At 45.2% G+C, this 20654-nt stretch overlaps 1 protein-coding gene across 2 annotated transcripts in view; it reads right to left on the reverse strand.

Moving 5' to 3' along the window:
• GPC3 (glypican 3) overlaps positions 1 to 20654 on the reverse strand; it is a 238088-nt gene that overhangs the window by 51786 nt on the left and 165648 nt on the right. For both annotated transcript variants that reach the window (XM_083722916.1, XM_083722917.1), the window contains one exon: positions 18551 to 18671. In XM_083722916.1, coding sequence (XP_083579042.1) covers positions 18551 to 18671 — 121 coding nt within the window. The remainder of the gene's footprint in view (positions 1 to 18550; positions 18672 to 20654) is intronic.

The following is a 20654-nucleotide window of genomic DNA, read 5'->3' on the forward strand; positions in this document are numbered from 1 at the left end:
CACACACACCAGGGTGCCTGCATTTGCCAACCCCAATATATATATAACAGGAGTGTGGGACAGACAGGCAGTATCAATGGAGTCAGCAAAGGATGGGGGGGCGTGTATAGCTCCTCAAGCTACCATTCACCCACCCCTACACCTCCTGTGTCAAAATCTTTTATATTCTTCCATTTTTACCCCTTTCTTTCACCATGGAGCCCAAGAACAGGGGGCAGGCACTTCCCAGACTGCCTCCCTCCTTATTACCAGCAAACACAGCAAGAGTCTTACCACTATTCCAAACTGAAGCTGTCAATGAATAATGAAAGTTATCTTGCCCTTTTAAGGGTATTTTTTTAAAGCTTCTCAACACCCCTCCCAATTTAGCATAAACAAAACAGCAAACTGTGACCTCAATCGTTAAGATAAGTGCAGAAGGTTTATTTCAAGCAAAGGGTTCCCTTAGGAGTCTGCCAAGGCAAAAAAATGAGTCTGAATTAATATTTATACTCTTCCTGGAGTGCATATTTCTCCTTTAATTTAGTCTGCATGACTGAAAAGAATTTAATAAAAAAATGTTCCAAGGGCTGTGCTGAAATTCTTGGCATATTTTTCTATAAGCCCTTGGACAATCATCAAGCGTGGAGATTGGAAAGGGTTGATAATGGGTCTGCAGCTAAAACAATAGTTTAAATGGCAAGGAAAATTGGACCATGCAGAGCTGAAGGAGAGAACAGAGAACAAGGAGGCTGTGGTGTAGTGAGGGAGAGAGCAAGAACCCTGGACCATCGCTTTCTCACCTTTCTGTTATCCCACCTGTACATGCACAGGTGAAACTGGGGAGGTGAAACACAGAAGTCGCTCCATTTCCAGAGGCAGCAATATCTCAGAATTCCAGTTACTGAATGCTGCCTATGGAAGGAAGGCATGATACATTTATGTCCTGCTTCAGAGCTTTCCATATGCATCTGTCCGGCCACTCAGCACCAGACTCTGCACTTGATGGTCTTTGGTCTGATCTGCCAGAAAATAAAGATATGCCTGGTGGATCAGGCCCCTGGCCCACCTGGCCCAGCAACCTGTTCTCATTTGGCCAACCAGGTGCTGCCGTGAGAGGCCCCAAGCAGCACCTGGGCCCAACAGCAACTCCTTCTCTGCCTGTGGCTTCCAGAAACTGGTATCCAAGGGTGGAGGGTGAGTAAAGCCATAAAAGTATTAATAAATAGTTAAAACCAAGTTTTAGGAACAGGGTTTTCCTTCTCCTAGGTGGGCTGCTTTCTCAGGTTTAGTAGCCCCTCTGATAAATAGGCCATTATCCCCTTTGAAAGAAATCCAAGGGAGGTGCTGAGGTGTTGATTAAATGCAAATTTGTCGTCCCCTGGGGTGACAGGGAGCTTCCGGGGAAACCATAAAAAAGGTAAAGGATCCCTGACAGTTAAGTCCAGTCACAGAAGACTCTGGGGTTGTGGCGCTCATCTCGTTTGTCTGAAGAGTTTTTCTGGGTCATGTGGCCAGCATGACTAAGCCACTTCTGGTAAACAGAGCAGCGCACAGAAACGCCGTTTATCTTCCCACCAGAGCGGTACCTATTTACCTACTTGCACTTTGGCGTGTGCTTTCGAACTGCAAGGTTGGTAGGAGCTGGGACCGAGCAGCGGGAGCCCAGCTTGCTTTAAAAAGCACTTCTGAGGAAGACAAGTCAGGTTTATTGTTACTATAGTTTATTTTTTGTGTGTGTTTCTTATTGTAAACCACCCTGTGATCCTCAGGTGAATGGTTGTATAGAAATTTCATAAATAACTTCCATAGATGTGAACACCAGATCCAAGGCATGTCCACGGCTCTGGGTTGAGCCAGACCTATTCAGGGACAGCCCCATGGAGGCCATGCTTTCCACGAAGTCCCGAGCAGCCCCTTGTAAGGTCATGTTGGCATGGATGTTAAAATCCCCTAGAACAACCAAACTAGGTGTCTCCAGGAGAACATCTGCCACAACCTGAAGCAGCTCAGGCAGGGAATCCTTGGTGCAGCGAGGAGATTGGTACACCAAAAGGAATCCTGGACTGCCCCTATTGCCCAACTTCCAGAACATGCACTCAGAAAACTGGGTCTTCCCAATAGGACGCCGGGTGCAAACTAATGACTTCCTAATCTCTGCTGATCATTGGACATCCACTAAGCAAGTCTCTATGGGTGAAGCTTTCCCCAAACTGGGTGCCATCACCAAAAAGGCCTTCCCAAGAAGCCATCATCAGGTGGGGGAATCTGAAGAAGGCCTCCAATGAAGATCTTAAGACCTGAGCAGGAATGTGTGGGGAAACACATTCCTTCCGAATAATCTCCACACCAAAATCAGTGGGGTCTCGTTCCTCCTTTTATAGCTAAAGCTGCCACCTCTCCAGAGTGCATGGCAACACTCGTGTCAGGGACTCAAAACCTCACAGTCTGGCTAATGAGCACTTTAGGGCAAGCAAGCAATAGCCTCCAGAAGATCAAAAGAGATTACGAGGCTCTGGGCAGGAAATTGAAAGTGTCATTGGTTCCCACATGAACCAAGAGGAAGGGGTATTTGTCAGTGGGTTTTATGATTCCTTGCAGTCGTTCAGTTACAAGTTGGATCTTAGCCCCGGGGAGACAGCACACTTCCCGAGACATCTTGTCAGGCCCACAGATCACTGCTTCTGTTCCCCTCAGTAGGGAATCCCCTATCACCACTACACGCCTCCTCTTAGGTCTGGTCGGGGTTCTTCCGTGAGCTGTCCGTTCCAAGGTCGCCTGGCGGCGCGAACGGTAATGGCTGCCCTTTCCTAACCGGGAGAGGGAAGCTACGCTGGAAAAGGGTCGTCCGCTACGGCGAAGCGGAGACCCATTCTGGAAAACCGCAGGCAGCGGAAGCCTGCGGTCTCGGGACCCGGCGGGCGCCAGGAGCTACCCCCGAAACGTTGAGGGAACCCTGTAAGGGGCTCCGGATCGCAGAGGGGGTAGCGGCGCTGTGGGTCTATGCGCATTCAGCGGAGCGAAGCCGCGCTGCCGTTGCCGGTGAGCGCCGACCTTTCTTCCTTCAACACAAGATTCTAAAACGCAACAACCCGTGAGTAATTGAGGACTTTACTAAATTTCGGGACTAAAAATATTGAAAATAAGCTGAAAGCGGAGAGACGAGGAAAAGGAAGTCCGTCCTCCGCAGCCATTGACTTTTAAAGCAAAGAGCAGGAGGAGTGGAGGCATAGAGAGAACTTTTGACAGCTCAGATTGAGCACCCGCAGAAATTACTTTTCCCTTTAAAGACTGTAAGCAATTGATTTTTGGACTTTTATTAGGACTTATATACTCCTTTCTTTGTGGATTACAATTCTGTTTAAGAAGCCCAGGTGTCAGAACTGCCTGAGCAGCAGAACTGTCAGACTGCAAATTTGGATACATTCTATTTAAACTTTGAGACAGTCTGAGGGAGCTCAGAATGGTTACGTTCTTGCATTTTGGAACTCCAGTAAGCACAACTTGAAATATTGTGGCAAACCTAAAACCAACTCTGCTAAAACTACTCTTGTGAAGATCCCTAAGTATTGGTTCAGATTTCGTATGTGGAATGGACTCTTCTTCCTAGGACATTTTATGCTCCCCCTAGAGGATTGAGGATTTACAACAAAAACATTGTTTTACTTTCTATTTCCCGGCCCTCTGTTTGATTGCTACCACCTGGGCCGTAGCTTTCCCATGGGAACAACTCAGCTTGACCTTGACTGCTAGATAACTTTGGAATGAGTGGCGCAAAAAGAAAGGGATTAAGAACCAGACAAACAACTCTGACAACCGTAACTGCAGCCTCACAAGCACGCAGATCATCTGTGCCCACTTTGCCCTCGGAGGAAAAAGCTACCTCCCTGTCACAGGCAGGGGAGGAAGAAACTGAGGATTTACAACTAGAGGAGATGGCCTCAGGAGGATCTGGTTCTGTATTAGAGAGAATTCTTGAGAAATTGGAGTCTTTGGAGAGGAAAGTTGACCAACAAACTGCGAAAATTGACCTTAATACAGAAACTTTAAACAAATTATCTGGGCAAGTTGCACAGAATGCACAAGCAATCGGACAACTGAAGGAGGCTGCAGGTGAAAATCAGAAACTGGCCGAAGAGACCAGCCAAAGAGTGGGAGAGTTGGAAAAAGAAGTAAGGCCGCTCAGTAAGCAGGTTGGGGAACACCAGACCTATCTCTCCATGTTGGAACTTCGGAACAGGGAGATTAATTTAAGGATAAGATCGATACCAGAAGTGGAAGAAGGTAATCTAGCTGAGTTTCTGACCAAAGAATTCTCCAAGTTCTGGGGTCTAGAGGAGGAAGACTTTAAAATTGTGTCAGCCTTCAGACTTGGAAGACTTACAAAGAGAGAAAGGCCCAGAGACTGTTTGATTACGTTGAGATCAAAGGAGGAAAGGGACAAGATTTTGGGCCTGCACTACGGAAGCTCCTTGAACATTTCGGACAAAAGAATTGAGATTTTTAAGGACATTCCTAAACAGCTGTTGGATCTTAGATCTGAATATTTGGACTTAGTAAAACTGCTGAGAAGCAACTCAATCATCTTTAGGTGGGATTTTCCCCAAGGACTATCTTTTACCTTTAGAGGGAAGAAGATTAAAATTAGAACTTTGGAAGATAGGGACAAGTTTTTGACTGCCTACGGAGAGGACCTTCATAAAGGACTTGAACTACCCTCAGGGCCTGAACCACCACAGGTGCCTGTACCTCAGAACCCTGAAGACTCACAGAACAAAATACCATCCCAAGGAAACTAAACAGATCTATCCAGGATGTCTCTGCAACTTTTAAGTTGGAATATAAATGGCTGCAACAGTCCGGAAAAAAGGAAGAAAATCTTTCACATATTAAAAAAGGAGCAACTAGACATTACTTGTTTACAAGAAACACATGTGACTAGGCTCCACAGAAAAATATTGGTAAATAAAAGGTTAGGCCAAGAATTTATATCTTCGGACTTAGTTAAGAAGAGAGGAGTGGTGATATATGCAAAGGAGAGCCTCTCACCAAAATTTCTATTTAAAGATGAACATGGAAGAATTTTGGCAATTGAAATACAGCACCAAGGAGAGAAAATTTTGATATTAGGAATCTACGCTCCAAATGAAGGGAAATCAGAATTCTACAAGAAGTTGCATGAGATTATGCTGGATTATCTGGACTATGATAACATCATTATGATGGGAGATATGAATGGGATCGTTTCTACAAACATGGATAGGTCACAAAGCCAAAAGGTTACTAAAGAAGGCAGACTACCAAAGACCTTTTTTGAAATGACAGACAACATGGACTGGATTGATATATGGAGGACAAAGAATCCCTTAGGGAAAGAAGGAACATTTTTCTCTGAAGCCCAACTGACTTGGACAAGAATTGACCAAATATGGATTTCTAGAGGTCTGGCTCCTAAGGTGAAGAAAGTGGAAATCTGCCCAAAGACCTGCTCCGATCATAACGCGTTGAAAATGGACATGACATTATTACCAACCGGCTCCTTTAGATGGAAGATGAATGACAACTTGTTTAGAGATCAGGAGATTATCAAGAAGGCCAAAAAAACAATAAAGGACTATTTTGAGATAAATTTGAACACTGCTGTGGAAAAAAGAACAATCTGGGACGCAAGCAAAGCTGTGATGAGAGGGTTCTTGATACAACAGAACGCCATAAAGAAAAGACTACAAAATGAGAAAAAGGACAAGATTTTGGGGAAAATTAAAGAGTTAGAGAAGAAACTAAGAGTAAACCCGAAGTCACAGCCGATTTTGAGAGAAATTAAACTTCATCAGGCACAATATTCCAAACTGATAAATCAGGAAATAGAATGGAAGATTAAATCAATGAAACAAAAAACATTTGAATCGGCTAATAAATGTGGGAAACTGCTGGCTTGGCAGTTGAAGAAGAGACAAAAGCTGAACATAGTAACAAATTTGGAAATAGAAGGAAGGAATATTCAGAACCCGGCGGAAATTAGAAAATGTTTCCAGAAATATTTTAAGAAATTATACACTCAAGGGCCACAAAAGGAGGAAGAGATTGCAAAATTTTTGGAGAAAAATGGACTTAAAAAACTATCACAAGAAAATAGATCACTCCTGAATAGTAAAATAACACGACTAGAGATAGAACAGGCCATTCAGAATATGAAGTTGGGCAAGTCTCCAGGGCCAGATGGCTTGACCTCCAAGTACTATAAGACATTAAGTGACTATTTGATTCAACCACTGATGGAGGTCAGCAATGAAATTATGGAGGGAAAGAAGGCGCCTGAATCGTGGAAGGAAGCTTTTATCACATTGATACCAAAGTCAGAAACTGAAAAGACACAACTTAAGAACTACCGTCCCATTTCCCTTTTAAATGTGGATTACAAAATATTTGCTGACGTTTTGGCAGGAAGACTCAAAAGAGTTTTAAATGAGATAATTCATAAAGACCAGGCAGGCTTTCTCCCAGGAAGACATTTATTTGCTAATACAAGGAACATTATTGACATTTTGGAACTTTTGCAAACAAATATTAACACTAAAGCAGTTCTAATTTTTATAGACGCGGAGAAGGCCTTCGATAATATTTCTTGGAAATTTATGAAGGGGAATTTAAAAGAAATGGGAGTGGGGCGGGGTTTTGAAAATGGGATTGACGCGATTTATTCAGAACAAAAGGCAAAACTGATAGTCAACAATGTGGTTACAGAAGAGTTTAAGATTGAAAAAGGGACACGACAAGGCTGCCCGATTTCCCCCTTGCTGTTTATTTCTGTCCTGGAGGTGCTCTTGAACTTGATTAGAGGGGACCGGTTGGTGCAAGGGATTCAGATCGGAGCGAAACAATATAAACTTAAAGCTTTTGCAGATGACCTTGTTTTGACATTGCAAGAGCCAGAATCTAGTACAAAAAGAGTGTTACAATTGATTCAGGACTTTGGTCGGGTAGCGGGCTTTAAACTAAACAAACAGAAAACTAAGGTGTTGGGAAAAAACTTGACAGATGCAGAGTCAGAACGGTTTCAGAGAGAAACAGAACTAACTGTGGTTAAAAAAGTAAAGTACCTAGGGGTAAACATAACAGCAAAAAATCTGAGTCTATTTAAGGATAATTATGAAAAATGTTGGTCTGAAATCAAGAGAGACTTGGACAGTTGGTCAAAATTGAAGCTTTCTTTGTTAGGCCGAATTGCTGCTATTAAGATGAATGTATTGCCTAAGATGTTGTTTTTGTTTCAAACATTGCAAATTGTGGATAAGACGGAGTGCTTCAGGAAGTGGCAGAGAGATATTTCTAAATTTGTCTGGCAGGGCAAAAAGCCCAGAATTAAGTTTAAGATATTAACTGATGCGAAAGAAAGAGGGGGCTTTGCCCTGCCAGACTTAAGGTTGTACTACGAAGCCGCAGCTTTCTGCTGGCTAAAAGACTGGCTACTTCTAGAGGACACTGACGTGTTAGATTTAGAAGGTTTTAACAATGCATTTGGCTGGCATGCATACTTATGGTATGACAAAGTTAAGATCAATAAGGCCTTTAAGAACCATATTGTCAGGAAAGCAGTGTTTAATGTCTGGACAAAATACAAAGACCTATTGGAAAATAAAACTCCAAGATGGCTATCACCTCTGGAGGCTAAGGCCCGAAAAAGACCCAATATGGAGGCCAAATGGCCGAAATATTGGGAAATAATAGAGAAAGAGGGCAACAATTGGAAATTGCAGAGTTTGGAAAAAATGAAAGACAAAGTGCGAGACTGGTTACATTACGCTCAGATTCAAGAAATTTTTAAAAAGGATAAAAAGTTAGGATTCCAGGTGGAGAAATCGAAGTTGGAAACAGAATTGTTAGAACCTAAGACTAAAGTACTCTCAAGAATGTATAACTTGCTGTTGAAATGGAATACACAAGATGAAATGGTTAAGTCGGCCATGATAAAGTGGGCACAGGATATTGGGCATAATATTATGTTTGAGGATTGGGAAAGGTTGTGGACCACGGGGATGAACTTCACGGCATGTAATGCTCTGAAGGAAAATGTAATGAAAATGATATATAGGTGGTACATGACCCCAGTTAAACTAGCCAAAATATGCCATGTGCCAGACAACAAATGTTGGAAATGTAAGGAAAATGAAGGAACATTCTTTCACCTCTGGTGGACTTGTCCCAGGGTGAAGGTCTTCTGGGAAATGATATATAATGAGCTGAAAAAGGTATTTAAGTATACCTTCCTTAAGAAACCAGAGGCCTTCCTTCTGGGCATTGTCGGCCAGATGGTGCCAAAGAAGGACCGAACATTCTTTTTGTACGCAACAGCAGCAGCAAGGATACTTATCGCCAAGAAGTGGAAAACTCAAGATCTACCCACTCTGGAAGAATGGCAGATGCAGCTGATGGACTATATGCAACTGGCTGAGATGACTGGCAGAATTCGAGACCTGGGAGAAGAGAGGGTTGAAGAAGATTGGAGGAAATTTAAGACTTATTTACAAAAATATTGTGACTTGGTGGAAAGTTAAGTAGGATGTTTGATCATAAATAATTGGCCACCACAAAATCGGATTGAAATGGGATGTAAAGTGAGATTAAGAGAAATTAATTTACAGAGGATTATATTTAAATAAGTGGTTATAAAATTTGCAAATTAGATGATAAATTGCTGGGAAAAATTTATGATGATGAAAATGGCAGCGGGAGATGTGAGGAAGTCCAAAGAAGTTATGAAACTCTGTTGAGATAAAAGAAAGGTTGTTTATCTTTGTACTTTATTTTGTAAAAACCCCTAATAAAAATTTATTAAAAAAAAAATGAAAGTGTCATTGGTTCCCACATGAACCAAGAGGAAGGGGTATTTGTCAGTGGGTTTTATGATTCCTTGCAGTCGTTCAGTTACAAGTTGGATCTTAGCCCCGGGGAGACAGCACACTTCCCGAGACATCTTGTCAGGCCCACAGATCACTGCTTCTGTTCCCCTCAGTAGGGAATCCCCTATCACCACTACACGCCTCCTCTTAGGTCTGGTCGGGGTTCTTCCGTGAGCTGTCCGTTCCAAGGTCGCCTGCACACTCCCTGAGGACTGACTTTGCTGCTCGTCTTCATATACCTGATCGACTGTAATGAGGCAGAGATCCTCAAATGGAGTCTGCTCTTCGTCTTCCATGCTAGGGGAGAGGACGTCAAAGTGATTGCGTATTTCTAAACAATCAGAGCGAACCCTGGGCCTCCTACTTCTTTGAGTCATGTTTCTCCATATATCTGGCTCCTGTGTTGGTGAACTAGCCTCCTTCTCAGGGGAGTCCCGTCTCCTCCTTGGTGGAGACGGTGTGCTCTGCTGCTTCCAAGAAGTGCTCCAGCTCTCTAATTCTTTGGAGCATAGCTACACGTTCCTCCAGTTGCTGGACTTTGTCTTTTAAGAGGGAAATCAACATGCAATTGCTGCAGGTAAAGCTGCCTGCAACCTTTGGCAAGATGGCAAACATTGTGCAGGAACCGCAGGCGACTGCAGCTGTTCCCTCACCCTCCATCTTGAGAACGTGTCGTTGGGGGTGACTACAGCGGTCCTCCATCATAAAAAGCACGAAGACAGGACAAATAACTCCCCCCCAAAAAAAACCGAGGTCTCCCCCAACAAACGTTTGAGACTAGCTCCCCTAAATCTAAAAGATGGATCAAACTGTGCGTGCCGCTGCCCTGCAAGCTCTGATAAGCTCCCCCCACAGCTAATCACCTGCCTCAACAGAAACCCTGCCCCCTCTGACCTTTGCACAGGGAGAGCAGCTAATCAGCCACAAAGAAACACACACACAAGAAAACCATTTTTAGGGTTGCAGACAAGATGCAGACAAAAATGCTGGGAGCTTTATCCTGGTCAAGAGAGCAAACATTTCTCCTTGCTGATCTTCAAGATCCAGCTTTAAACCACTGAATTTGGCAACCTTAAGTGACTAGCGTTAGACATGGCAGCCCAAGACCCCCTAGCTCTCAATGGCCTGGGGTGCAATTCCCTCATGGTCAGTCTTTGGGGGAGGCACATGGCAGTGATGGGCGGGACCAAAGTTTAAATGTGAACAGTCCAAAAGATGAGACTTTCAGCTTTGACCAAGAGAGTGCATTCCAGCTGCCCAGAGACCAAATGTTCAAACACACACAACAGCAGAGTGAGGGACTGTGGCGTGGCAAAGGTCCCAAAGGACAGCCAGAGAGGTCTGGAAGGCCACATCTAGCCCCCACTCCGGTGATACAGTGTGCTTCCCTACCACACTGGCATCTCCCTTATAGAATTTTATTGGCTTCTCTCCATCACCTTGCCGGCCGTGTTCTTGGCATCTGTGTTTTGAAGGAGAAGACTGCCAGTGAGGGGAAGGGTCTCTTTCAGCAAAGCACATCTGCCACGCATCCTTGGGGAGCTTCCAAGCATCTCCAGAGGTCCCTCGTAACACAGTTTGGAAGCCACCCATCTGTAATGCCTCCCAGAATTGTGAGGTTCTAGCCAATCAAGGGCTGTTGACTCTGAAGGGTCAGGGCCACATACCAGCCTCTTCTTATAAGCCTTCAATTTCCTGAACCACACACACTCTTCTGGCTTGTGAGTCCTGAAATATTTGCTTAGGTCACATAGCTGATCGCTTTGGGTTTGATAAACAATATGACTCACAGGCAGTTCTCAAACTCTCTTGATATTTTAGCAGGGGAGGAGGAAGCAGCAGGACTCTTTGAATGCAGCCCCTGCTCCATGGTAGGTCTCCTAGTCAATTAAAACTTCTTTTTACTGGCCCATTTGCCAAAAAGATTATCATATCTCCTTCAAAAAGATTACCATATCTCCTTTGCTTTTTCATCCAGATGATTAAGCCTTACTTTCCTGAACAAACAAAAAGTTATTTCGACTTAGGGCACATGTGAGAAAAGCACAAGCATGCTACAGTTTCCTGAAGATTAATTATTCCAGCTGTTAATGAATTGTGGCTTAACCCTACCCCGCTCTCTCTCCGTATTGCTCCACAAATGTTATTTGTGGTTTGTTTCTGTGCTCTGATCAAGATCTTTCTCTTCTAAAGGCCTATCTCAACATTTAGAAGTAGAAAGAAGCTTTGCATTCATCAACTAGACATGTATGGGGTGCGTGTGTGAGAAGTTATTTTTTGTAGAGAGGGACCAGGAGGACGAGGAGAGGAGGAAGAAGAAGAAGAAGAAGAGCAGCTACCAAGCCCAAACTGCATAATTAACTTTGGACTGACCTTCCACAGAATTTAGAGATATTCTGAAGGAAGAAAGTATCAAGTGATGTGAAAAGTCACTAAATGCTATTATCACCAATGCCTGTTCACTCCTACTTTAGACATGAGCTTGATTTTTGTGAAACCACCAAAACTAAAAAGAAAGGGCACTTGTTGAATTCAATGGATTTTGAGCCAGGCTGCTTTCCTTGCAAACTCCCAAAGGACGGCTCCCAGCCCTTGCTTCCTTTCTCAAAGCTTCTACCACCAGTTGCCTGGGTACTTTCCCCTTCATTAATTATCTGCCAGCCCCTTTCATTATTTTTGCCCAGGCCTCAAAGCCCCACCCCCCCCGCACCTTTGCAGGCCAGAGGAAACTGTACCTGAAGCCACAACTGTCAATCCCATTCCAAATTTGGCACCACACGTGCCAAGTGGAGGCCTTTTGATTTACAGCCCTTGCAAATATGCACGAGGGATGCTTGCAATCAGCTGACAATGTTGACCCCGAGGAAAGGCAGAAGCTAAGGTTTTAAAGAGCTACACCAGGAGGGTAATCTGCAGGCTTACCCGCCCTTTAGATTTTGCCCTTCTGCTGCTGAGCCAACCAACAGCAGTTGCCTTTGTTTACAAGGGAGCTCCACAGCTTCCTATCGAAGGAATATTGCTACTACTGAGCATTTATTTAGGGCAGAGATGCCTAATCTATTTCAGCCTGAGGGCCACATTCAGCCTTAGCCAACCCTGATGGTGGGTGCAGCCAACTCACATTCTTGCATGCCCCCCCATGCAAGGACAAAACACCTCCTCCCTAAGCTGATCTGTGCAGATCCACTGAGGAGGTGGGTGATCACCCATCCCCTGGCAAGGGAGCAGATGAATCTGTATCCCCCAGTGTAATCCCTCCAGTCACTCCAGCAGCACCCCCACGCTGCTTTTTGTCAGTCCCAAATTGTTTGGGCATTGATGTCTGGGGGGAAATGTTTATAGAGAGCCAGGTCAGTCTCTCAGTCCAGGCATTAGCTACCCCTGATTTAATTGGGTCTTCTGCAAACAATATCTCTGTGGTTCCATCTGACTTGAGTGATTGCTAATCTGCCCTCCCTCACTGTTCACACTGAACTGGTTTCATTCCATTGCAGCATTACAATGTTATGCAGCCAGGGAGTCAGGATTGTAGGCTTGGAAGGGACCCCAAGAGTCATCTAGTCCAACCCCCTGCAATGCAGGAATCTCAGCTAAAGTATCTCTGACAGGTGGCCATCCAACTTCTGCTTTAAAACATCAAAGGAAAGAGATTCCACCAGCTCCCGAGGGAGACCATTCCACTGTCAAACAGCTCTTACCACCAGAAAATTCTTCCCGGTGTTGAGTCAGAATCTCCTCTATTTTCACTTGAATACAGTGGCTTGAGTCCAACCCTCCAGAGCAGCAGAAAACAAGCTGGCTCCATCTTCCATGTGACAGCCCTTGAGATATTTGAAGACGCTCTTTTATCTCTTCTCAGGATCCAGGGTAAGCTTACCTAATGCTCTCAACCGTTCCTCATAAGCCTTGGTTTCCAGACCCAACTTGTCAAAAATCAAGGTGCTACTACTAGCATACAAAGCCCTAAATAGCTTGGCACCCAAGTACTTCAAATAGTTCCTTCCCGAATATCAGCCACTTCAAATCTCATGATTAGTAGGCCTTGTTGGTGGTGCAACCATTGGGGGCTGCCTGGGTGGCTGACCTGTGACAGAGACTTTTCAGTGGTGGTTCCTTGGTTATGGAATGCCCTCCCAAATGAGACGCGCCTGCCACTATCTTTAACTTTCAGGAGGAATGCGAAAACATTCCTCTTTACCCAGGAATTTGGTGGCTGAAGAATACTGCTCCTGGCAACCCTAAGATCATAGGATGGGGAAATGTTTCAAACTGCAATTGCCTTTAGAAAGTTTTTGACTGTAACTGCTTTCAAATGTTTTGAAATGCAATGTTTAAAACTAACTGCTTTATACAGGTAATGGTTTTTTGCTTTGTTTTTGTATTTAAATTGTGTCTGTGTTCGGTACCGTGGGCTCTTTCAGGGGGAAAGGGCAGAATATAAATGCAGTGAAGGAAGGAAAAATACTGATTAGAACATTTCCAAAGAACTAGCTGTGTTTGTTTGCTGCAGCAAAATCAACGAGGAAAGTCTTGATACATCCCTAACTGTTCTGCCTAATTTCCACAGGCAACGATGCACATGGAGACACTGTAGTTCCACCATCTACAAATCTGACCAAGCAGCCATTGACCTGGCTTCTGACTTTTTGGCATGCGTTGCCCACCCTGACTATCTCTGTGTTCCATACGGAGCCAGAAACCTGCTTTTGGCTGTGTCCCAGGTGCATTGCCATGCCCTTCTGCCCTCACAGAAATGGGCACTTCTTACATTCTTATATTGTATATGTCACATCTAGTCTGACACCCTTTTCTTACAGTGGCCAACCAGATGCCCATGGGATCCGAGCACAAGAGCAGCAACTCTCCCTTCCTTCCTGTGGTTTCCAGAAACTGGCATTCAGAAGCCTTATTGGAGCCAGTGTGGTGTAGTGGTTAAGAGCGGCAGTCACATAATCTGGGGAACCGGGTTCGTGTCTCCGCTCCTCCACATGCAGCTGCTGGGTGACCTTGGGCCAGTCACACTTCTCTGAAGTCTCTCAGCCCCACTCACCTCACAGAGTGTTTGTTGTGGGGGAGGAAGGGAAAGGAGAATGTTAGCCGCTTTGAGACTCCTGAAGGGGAGTGAAAGGCGGGATATCAAATCCAAACTCTTCTTCTTCTTCTTCTTATTGGACAGAGCATAAGTCATTCTGGCTAGTAGCCTCAGATAGCTCTCTCCTCCTCCATAATTTGGTCCAATGCTCTTCTAAAGCCATCAAAGTTAGTGGCTATCACTGCCTTCGGTAGGAGGGAATTCCATCGTCTGATTTCATGCTATATGAAGAAGTACGTTCTTTTATCTCTCCCGAATTTCCCACAATCCTGGTATGTGCTGTTTCAACAGAACCCTCCCAAGAGAGGAGATAGAATCCAGGTGTTTTATAGGCATTTTGGGAGGAGAGGATATGAAGTGTACATTCTCACTGAAAATGTCAAGGGGAATGGGAAGATTTTTTAGCAATTAAAAAAGGCACTGTATGTTCAGACTTTTAATGATATGTAGCAGTCAGAGTCTGCCACACTTATTCTGATTTAACTGTCCCAGTTGCTCCTTCCATATGGAGTGGAAGTCTGGGAGGAGCCCTGCGTTATGGTGAACTGCTACCGAGAAAGCCTTAAAAATTTTCCTGAGTCACAAAAAAATGTTGTTAGTCTTTAAATACAGGGTGTGAGTCATGCGGACTGATAGATTACACTCTGCAGCATTTTTTATTCCATCCCCCCCCCCCCCAAGAAAATACAGAGGCCAAAGATTCCTGCAGTACATTCATCATTCAGTCTTCTTGCTTTAGTAGCAAATAATGGCAACAGCTGGGTGGATCCTAGCAGCCCTTGGATTTCAGATTTCACATTTGCCACACAAAATATAATAATTCCATCCAGAAACAACAGGCCCAAATAATTATTGGTGCACTTTCAGAAAACTTCTCCCTCCCCCTTGTCAGATGAGGCATAATGCCATCATGAAAATGAGTTCCTGAATTCAAGCAGGATCCGGCACCCTGAGTAAAATGGATGCATATCAACATCTCCTATATGGTTGCCCCGCGAAGGTTCCTGCCATGACCCTGGAACCAGGTTTCCCCATTTTCAGGGGTGAGAGCAATAACTCCCGAGTCAGTAGGGGGATTACACATAGGCACAGGAGAAGCACTGCCTTCCTCTGACTCAGAGAAATCCCACCCCAGGGATTGCCTGGGCCAATGAGTTTGAGTTCTCCAGTACCTTTTTTGGAGTGACTCCCACTGTGTTGACATCAAAGCTCCACTGTATGTAACTTGCCCACCATTTTCTTGAGACTGAAGCACCAAATGCTTAGGTTTTGAGCATACAGAACAACACCGCAGAGCTCTTCCTGCATGACGTTTTCTCCAGAGTGACCCTAGGAGCCCATCCTCTGTGGCTGACTCACCTCCTTCCACTCAGATGGGTTCCAATTAGAGCAAAGGGTGAGGAGTCTCTTTCTAAATACTCCCCAGTGTGAGCCAGTGTGGTGTAGTGGTTAAGAGTCGTAGACTCGTAATCTGGTGAACAGGGTTCGCGTCTCCACTCCTCCACGTGCAGCTGCTGGGTGACCTTGGGCCAGTCACACTTCCCTGAAGTCTCTCAGCCCCACTCACCTCACAGAGTGTTTGTTGTGGGGGAGGAAGGGAAAGGAGATTGTTAGCCGCTTTGAGACTCCTTAGGGTAGTGATATAGCGGGATATCAAATCCAAACTCTTCTTCCCCTTCTTACTGACTGGGCAGCTCTAGGTTGTTGATGGCAGGGACGCTTTTGGGATCCTGCTACAGAAATAGTCATTGGTCTTGGAACCAGGACCATTACAGCATCCAATTTTCCCCACAACTGGCAGTCAGATGCCCTAGTGAGATGCCCACCAGGTGGGCTTAAAGGCAACGGCTCTTCCACCTTCGGCAACAGGTTATCTGCATCTCAGCATGGAGTTTTGTCTTTAACCATTAATGGCTGCTGACAGACCAGCCCTCCACAAATTTGCCCCATGTCATTTTATAGTAATCTTAGCACAGGATAGGAAGAAACTAGACTGGAATTCACTGACATATATCTGGGTGGATTTGCTGTAGATCCCCTTTCTAGGTTCTGAGAAACACACCTTCCTTTTAGCACTTATTGCCGACAAGCTCTACTACACAGCCCACCTGGTGCCTTCCAGATGCTTTAGACTACAATTCCCATCAGCCCCAGTCAGCACAGCTCATGCCCCAGGTTGAGAAAGGCTGTGTATCAGAGTGTGCAATACAATGGTAAAAAGGTAAAGGTAAAGGTACCCCTGCCCGTACGGGCCAGTCTTGACAGACTCTGGGGTTGTGCGCCCATCTCACTCAAGAGGCCAGGGGCCAGCGCTATCCGGAGACACTTCCGGGTCACGTGGCCAGCGTGACATCGCTGCTCTGGCGAGCCAGAGCTGCACACGGAAACGCCGTTTACCTTCCCGCTGGTAAGCGGTCCCTATTTATCTACTTGCACCCGGAGGTGCTTTCGAACTGCTAGGTTGGCAGGCGCTGGGACCGAGCAGCGGGAGCGCACCCCGCCGCAGGGATTCGAACCACCGACCTTTCGATCGGCAAGTCCTAGGCGCTGAGGCTTTAACCCACAGCGCCACCTGCGTCCCTTTAATACAATGGTACCTCATGTTAATTATGTAATTCGTTCCGGAGGTCTGTTCTTAACCTGAAACTGTTCTTAACCTGAAGCACCACTTTAGCTAATGGGGCCTCCTGCTGCTGCTGCGCCACCGGAGCACAATTTCTGTTCTCATCCTGAAGCAAAGTTCTTAACCTGAGGTACTATTTCTGGGTTAGTGGAGTCTGTAACCTGAAGCGTATGTAACCTGAGGTACCACTGTACTTTAAAATCAAGGAAGGAATCCTTTAACTGCCCCCCCCCCAGCCATGCTGTTAACAAACTTTTGCCTCCGGTTTTCTGAAGAAGTAGGCAATAAGCTCATGACAGCTTATGCTCCATTAATAAAATTAATTAGTCTTGAAGGTGCTACTGGACCAGGATACACTTGCAGCTTATCAGCTTCCCAGCACTTGCACAAACTTCTTGGCAGGTTTTGGGTTCCCATTCTGTTTGTTTCCTTTATCCCTCAAGAACATTGGAGACTGTTAGGCTTTCTGGCCGAAGAGCAAGCCATCTCTCCGCCCCCCCCCCGCCCCCCACTTCCTTAAGTGAAAGGCTGATTCTGCAAGCTAAGTTATAAATTGGTTCATGTGCATCCCAAAGATCTGTCAAGATATGGTAGGCCAGAAATATTTCCAACCATCGGCTGCACCTCTGGAAGAGAAACCATTTCCCTTCTAAAAGCCTTTCAACCTGCTAATGATCCGGCCTGCCCGATGCAATTTCTTTTCCAGAGTCACAGCCTTAAGTTGACTTATGAATTACAAATTACGGAAACTGTGCATTTGATCACAGCAATAATCATTTGACTATAACTTCCTCCCTCCCTCTCTGCTCCCCCCTTTACCACCTCCAGCTTCAAGCTCAGGAACTGAATAAATACACACTCATTCTTTGATTACCCTCTGATGTTTTAATTGCTTTTTTCAAGGCTGATAATTAGGGGATGGGGTCCACATTTGAAACAAATGCTTTGCCTTTTGCAGGGAAGTAGCCTCTGGAACTTAATTGTCTAATAATTGTCTAGTATGGACATTTCTTTGGCAGAGACCTTAAGCATAACTGTTTGGAAGACCTTAAGCATAACTGTTACACCGAAAGAGCGCTTTGTTCCAGGGCTGATCCGAATGCCAAAATTTTCTGTCTTCTCTCTTCCAACCTCTGTTTTGCACCCACCATCCCTGTTTTTACCTTCTCACTATGAAATTATTGGCATATATGACTTGAGGAAGGAGTCCTCAAGGCAGTGCTGGCCTTTCTACAAAAATGTTAACATCATGTGGAAGAAATAAGAAATAAATCTATTGGGAAGACACCTTAAAAGGAACGCGACTTAAAAATCCTAGGGCTTACATTGCTACCTTCCTCCACAGCAACAGATGGCGCTGTTGCATTACACATTCCTAATAGGAACAACACAACCAGATCTCTTATTCCATACATTCATATACAGTGGTACCTCAGGTTACATATGCTTCAGGTTACAGACTCCGCTAACCCAGAAATAGTACCTCGGATTAGGAACTTTGCTTCAGGATGAGAACAGAAATCATGTGGCAGCAACAGGAGGCCCCATTAGCTAAAGTGGTGCTTCAGCTTAAGAACAGTTTCAGGTTAAGAACGGACCTCCAGAACAAATTAAGTATTTAACCCGAGGTACCACTGTATCTCAACAGGGTCTCCCCTGACTCAAAATATCTTAAGTACTGAACAGTTCCTCAAGGAACAGCTTTTAGCCTCAGCAACTGACCTGGAAAAATACACTCTTCAGGTCTAGATTCAGGTACAGCCACAGCCAACCCTGGCCTCAGCCATGCACAGCTCTGGCTTCCAGTATGGGGTAATTTCTAAAGAGGGAACAATGTCTCTCCATGGGTTTTTGAATGCAGATTTACTAAGTTGGAAAACTGGGTCATTCTGAACAATACTCAGTGTTCATCAATGATTCAGCCAGAAGCATCTAAGAGAGAGTACGTGAGCTTACCTGATTAATGTGTTTCAGCTTATCAATGATCTGGCTAACGACGGGTTCAGGTCCTTTCACCTTGACTTCATAGTTGCTGAGCTGGGTCTTTCCTCCGTTCCTCACTGCCTGGCGGGTGTACCTGCAAGGGCATGACAAGCATGAGTAACACAAATGGTGTGCAAGAAATAAGAAGATGCTGTCTGAGGGTCTCAGAAGGAGGCACAAAGTGTGGTATTCCCCCCCCCCCCCAGAGTCTAAGGCAGATGTTCCAAAAATTTCTTGAAGAGGCAGAAATTGAGCAGTGAAGTTGGGGTGTTGGGAGAACCTTCATTTTCTGAGTTACCGAAGTTCCCTCTGCCGTTTCCAAGTCTTGATAACAATTCCCTTGGTTCCATCTTGTGGAACAACAGCCACAGTGCATGACACCTGGTGCAGGTGTCTTATGCTTTGAGTAATCTGTAAGTGCTCTGTTCCTGTTGCTTTTAAGGCAGCAAAGGCAAGACAAGATCAGCTCAGAAAAAAACATCTATTTTAGCAAAGATCCTCATTAAATTAAAAACAATAACAGCAAAAGTGGGTGGGGGAAAGTGAGCAGAATAACAAGCAAAGCAGAATGACCATGAGGATGGAGCAAGGAAAAGTTGCAGCACCTGGGACGTCACAGTTTAGAGAAAAAGCAAGGAAGAGGTGACATAATAAGAGCTTCATAACATTATGCATGGCATGGAGAAAGTGGAGAGATAAATGTTTCTCTCTCTCCAATGAAGAGGACTGCATGTTGGAAGATTCAAGGCAGTTAAAAAGAAGGCCTTCTTCGCACAGCTCATAGTTAAACTGGAACATGGGCTCCCTCAGAAGGCAGTGATGGCCCCACCATCTGGGATGGCTTGAAAAGAGGACGAGACACATTCATGGAGAACCCTATTGATGGCTACTAGCCTGGATGGCTATGCTTGGCCTCCATGGCCAGAGGCAGAAATGCTGCTGAACATCAGTTGCCTGAGGCGAGGAGGGTGCTCTTGTGGGAGTCCACCATGAGAGCAGGGTAGTGGGCTGGGGGGGGGGGGGCCCTTGGCATGATGCAGCAGGCTTCTCTTATGTCCTTATGTAAGTGTTTTGGTCATTTGCAAAGGATCACTTTAAAGCTATTTCATCACATAAATGTATATATAGTATTTCAGATCTTCCATTTATCGCGTAAGACTGGGGGCAGCGCCCACATTCACAAATAGCTGGCACCAGGTGGGCTTCTTATCTGGTCATAAACAGTTGGCAAAGCTGACAAAGCGTGTTCTCCTTCATAGAGGGGTGGGGTCTGGCAGGCCACCCCTCTGTTGCTGGGTGGGATCGTATAGATGGCCATAGCTGTTTGAGCTGCTGAGGAAATTTTGATGTTGCCAATTTGTGGGATGGACCAAGGGTTTTATATACTGAGCACACGGCATTGAGCGTTCGCTTTTGCTGCATGCACCAGATCACCTGGAGCGATCGGACCGTCTGGAGGACAGTGGAGCGATCTTCTCATTGTCTGGCTAAATTTCTTTATTTCTCCCTTCTTTTTAATCCTCTCTAGCCCCTTAATTCATTTAATTCCCCCTTTTTCCTGTTTGATTTCCCACCCCTTGCCCTGCCCCATGGGAAGGTTCTCCCTGTATCTGTGAGCACTGCCTGTGCGTAATCCTCCTTGGCTTGCCTTTCCCAATAGGGAGAGAGCCCCCTTTCTTTCGCAAAAAGGTTTCCCCCATTTCACCTGTTGGTTAATTGTGGGGCTAGTCAGGGCTGTTCCCAGCTTAGCTGGAATCACCTTCGTTTATAGTACTCCCGAAGGCTGGTCCTCATCCTTAGTCAGAGATTCTTAAGAGCAGAAGCAGTGAGACCTGCACAAATCATTCCAGCCTAAGGCCTGCTACTGTTTGCGGTGAATTGTGGAGTCTCTGTGACACGGGACTCACCCTCCCTAGTAGCTCAGTGTGTGTGAATTGTTGCTCCTGTAAATCTGAGGCAGACAGAGTGGAGCCAGTGTCTCTCTGTGCCTCCAATGACTATGAGCACTCTGTGTAGGCTCTTTAACTATGCTGTTTCTGAACAAGTTTATTTTCTTCAAGTATGTTTTGCCCTGATC

Source organism: Podarcis gaigeae, assembly GCF_964106915.1.
Source record: "Podarcis gaigeae genome assembly, chromosome: Z".
Classification (NCBI taxonomy): Eukaryota; Metazoa; Chordata; class Lepidosauria; order Squamata; family Lacertidae; genus Podarcis; species Podarcis gaigeae.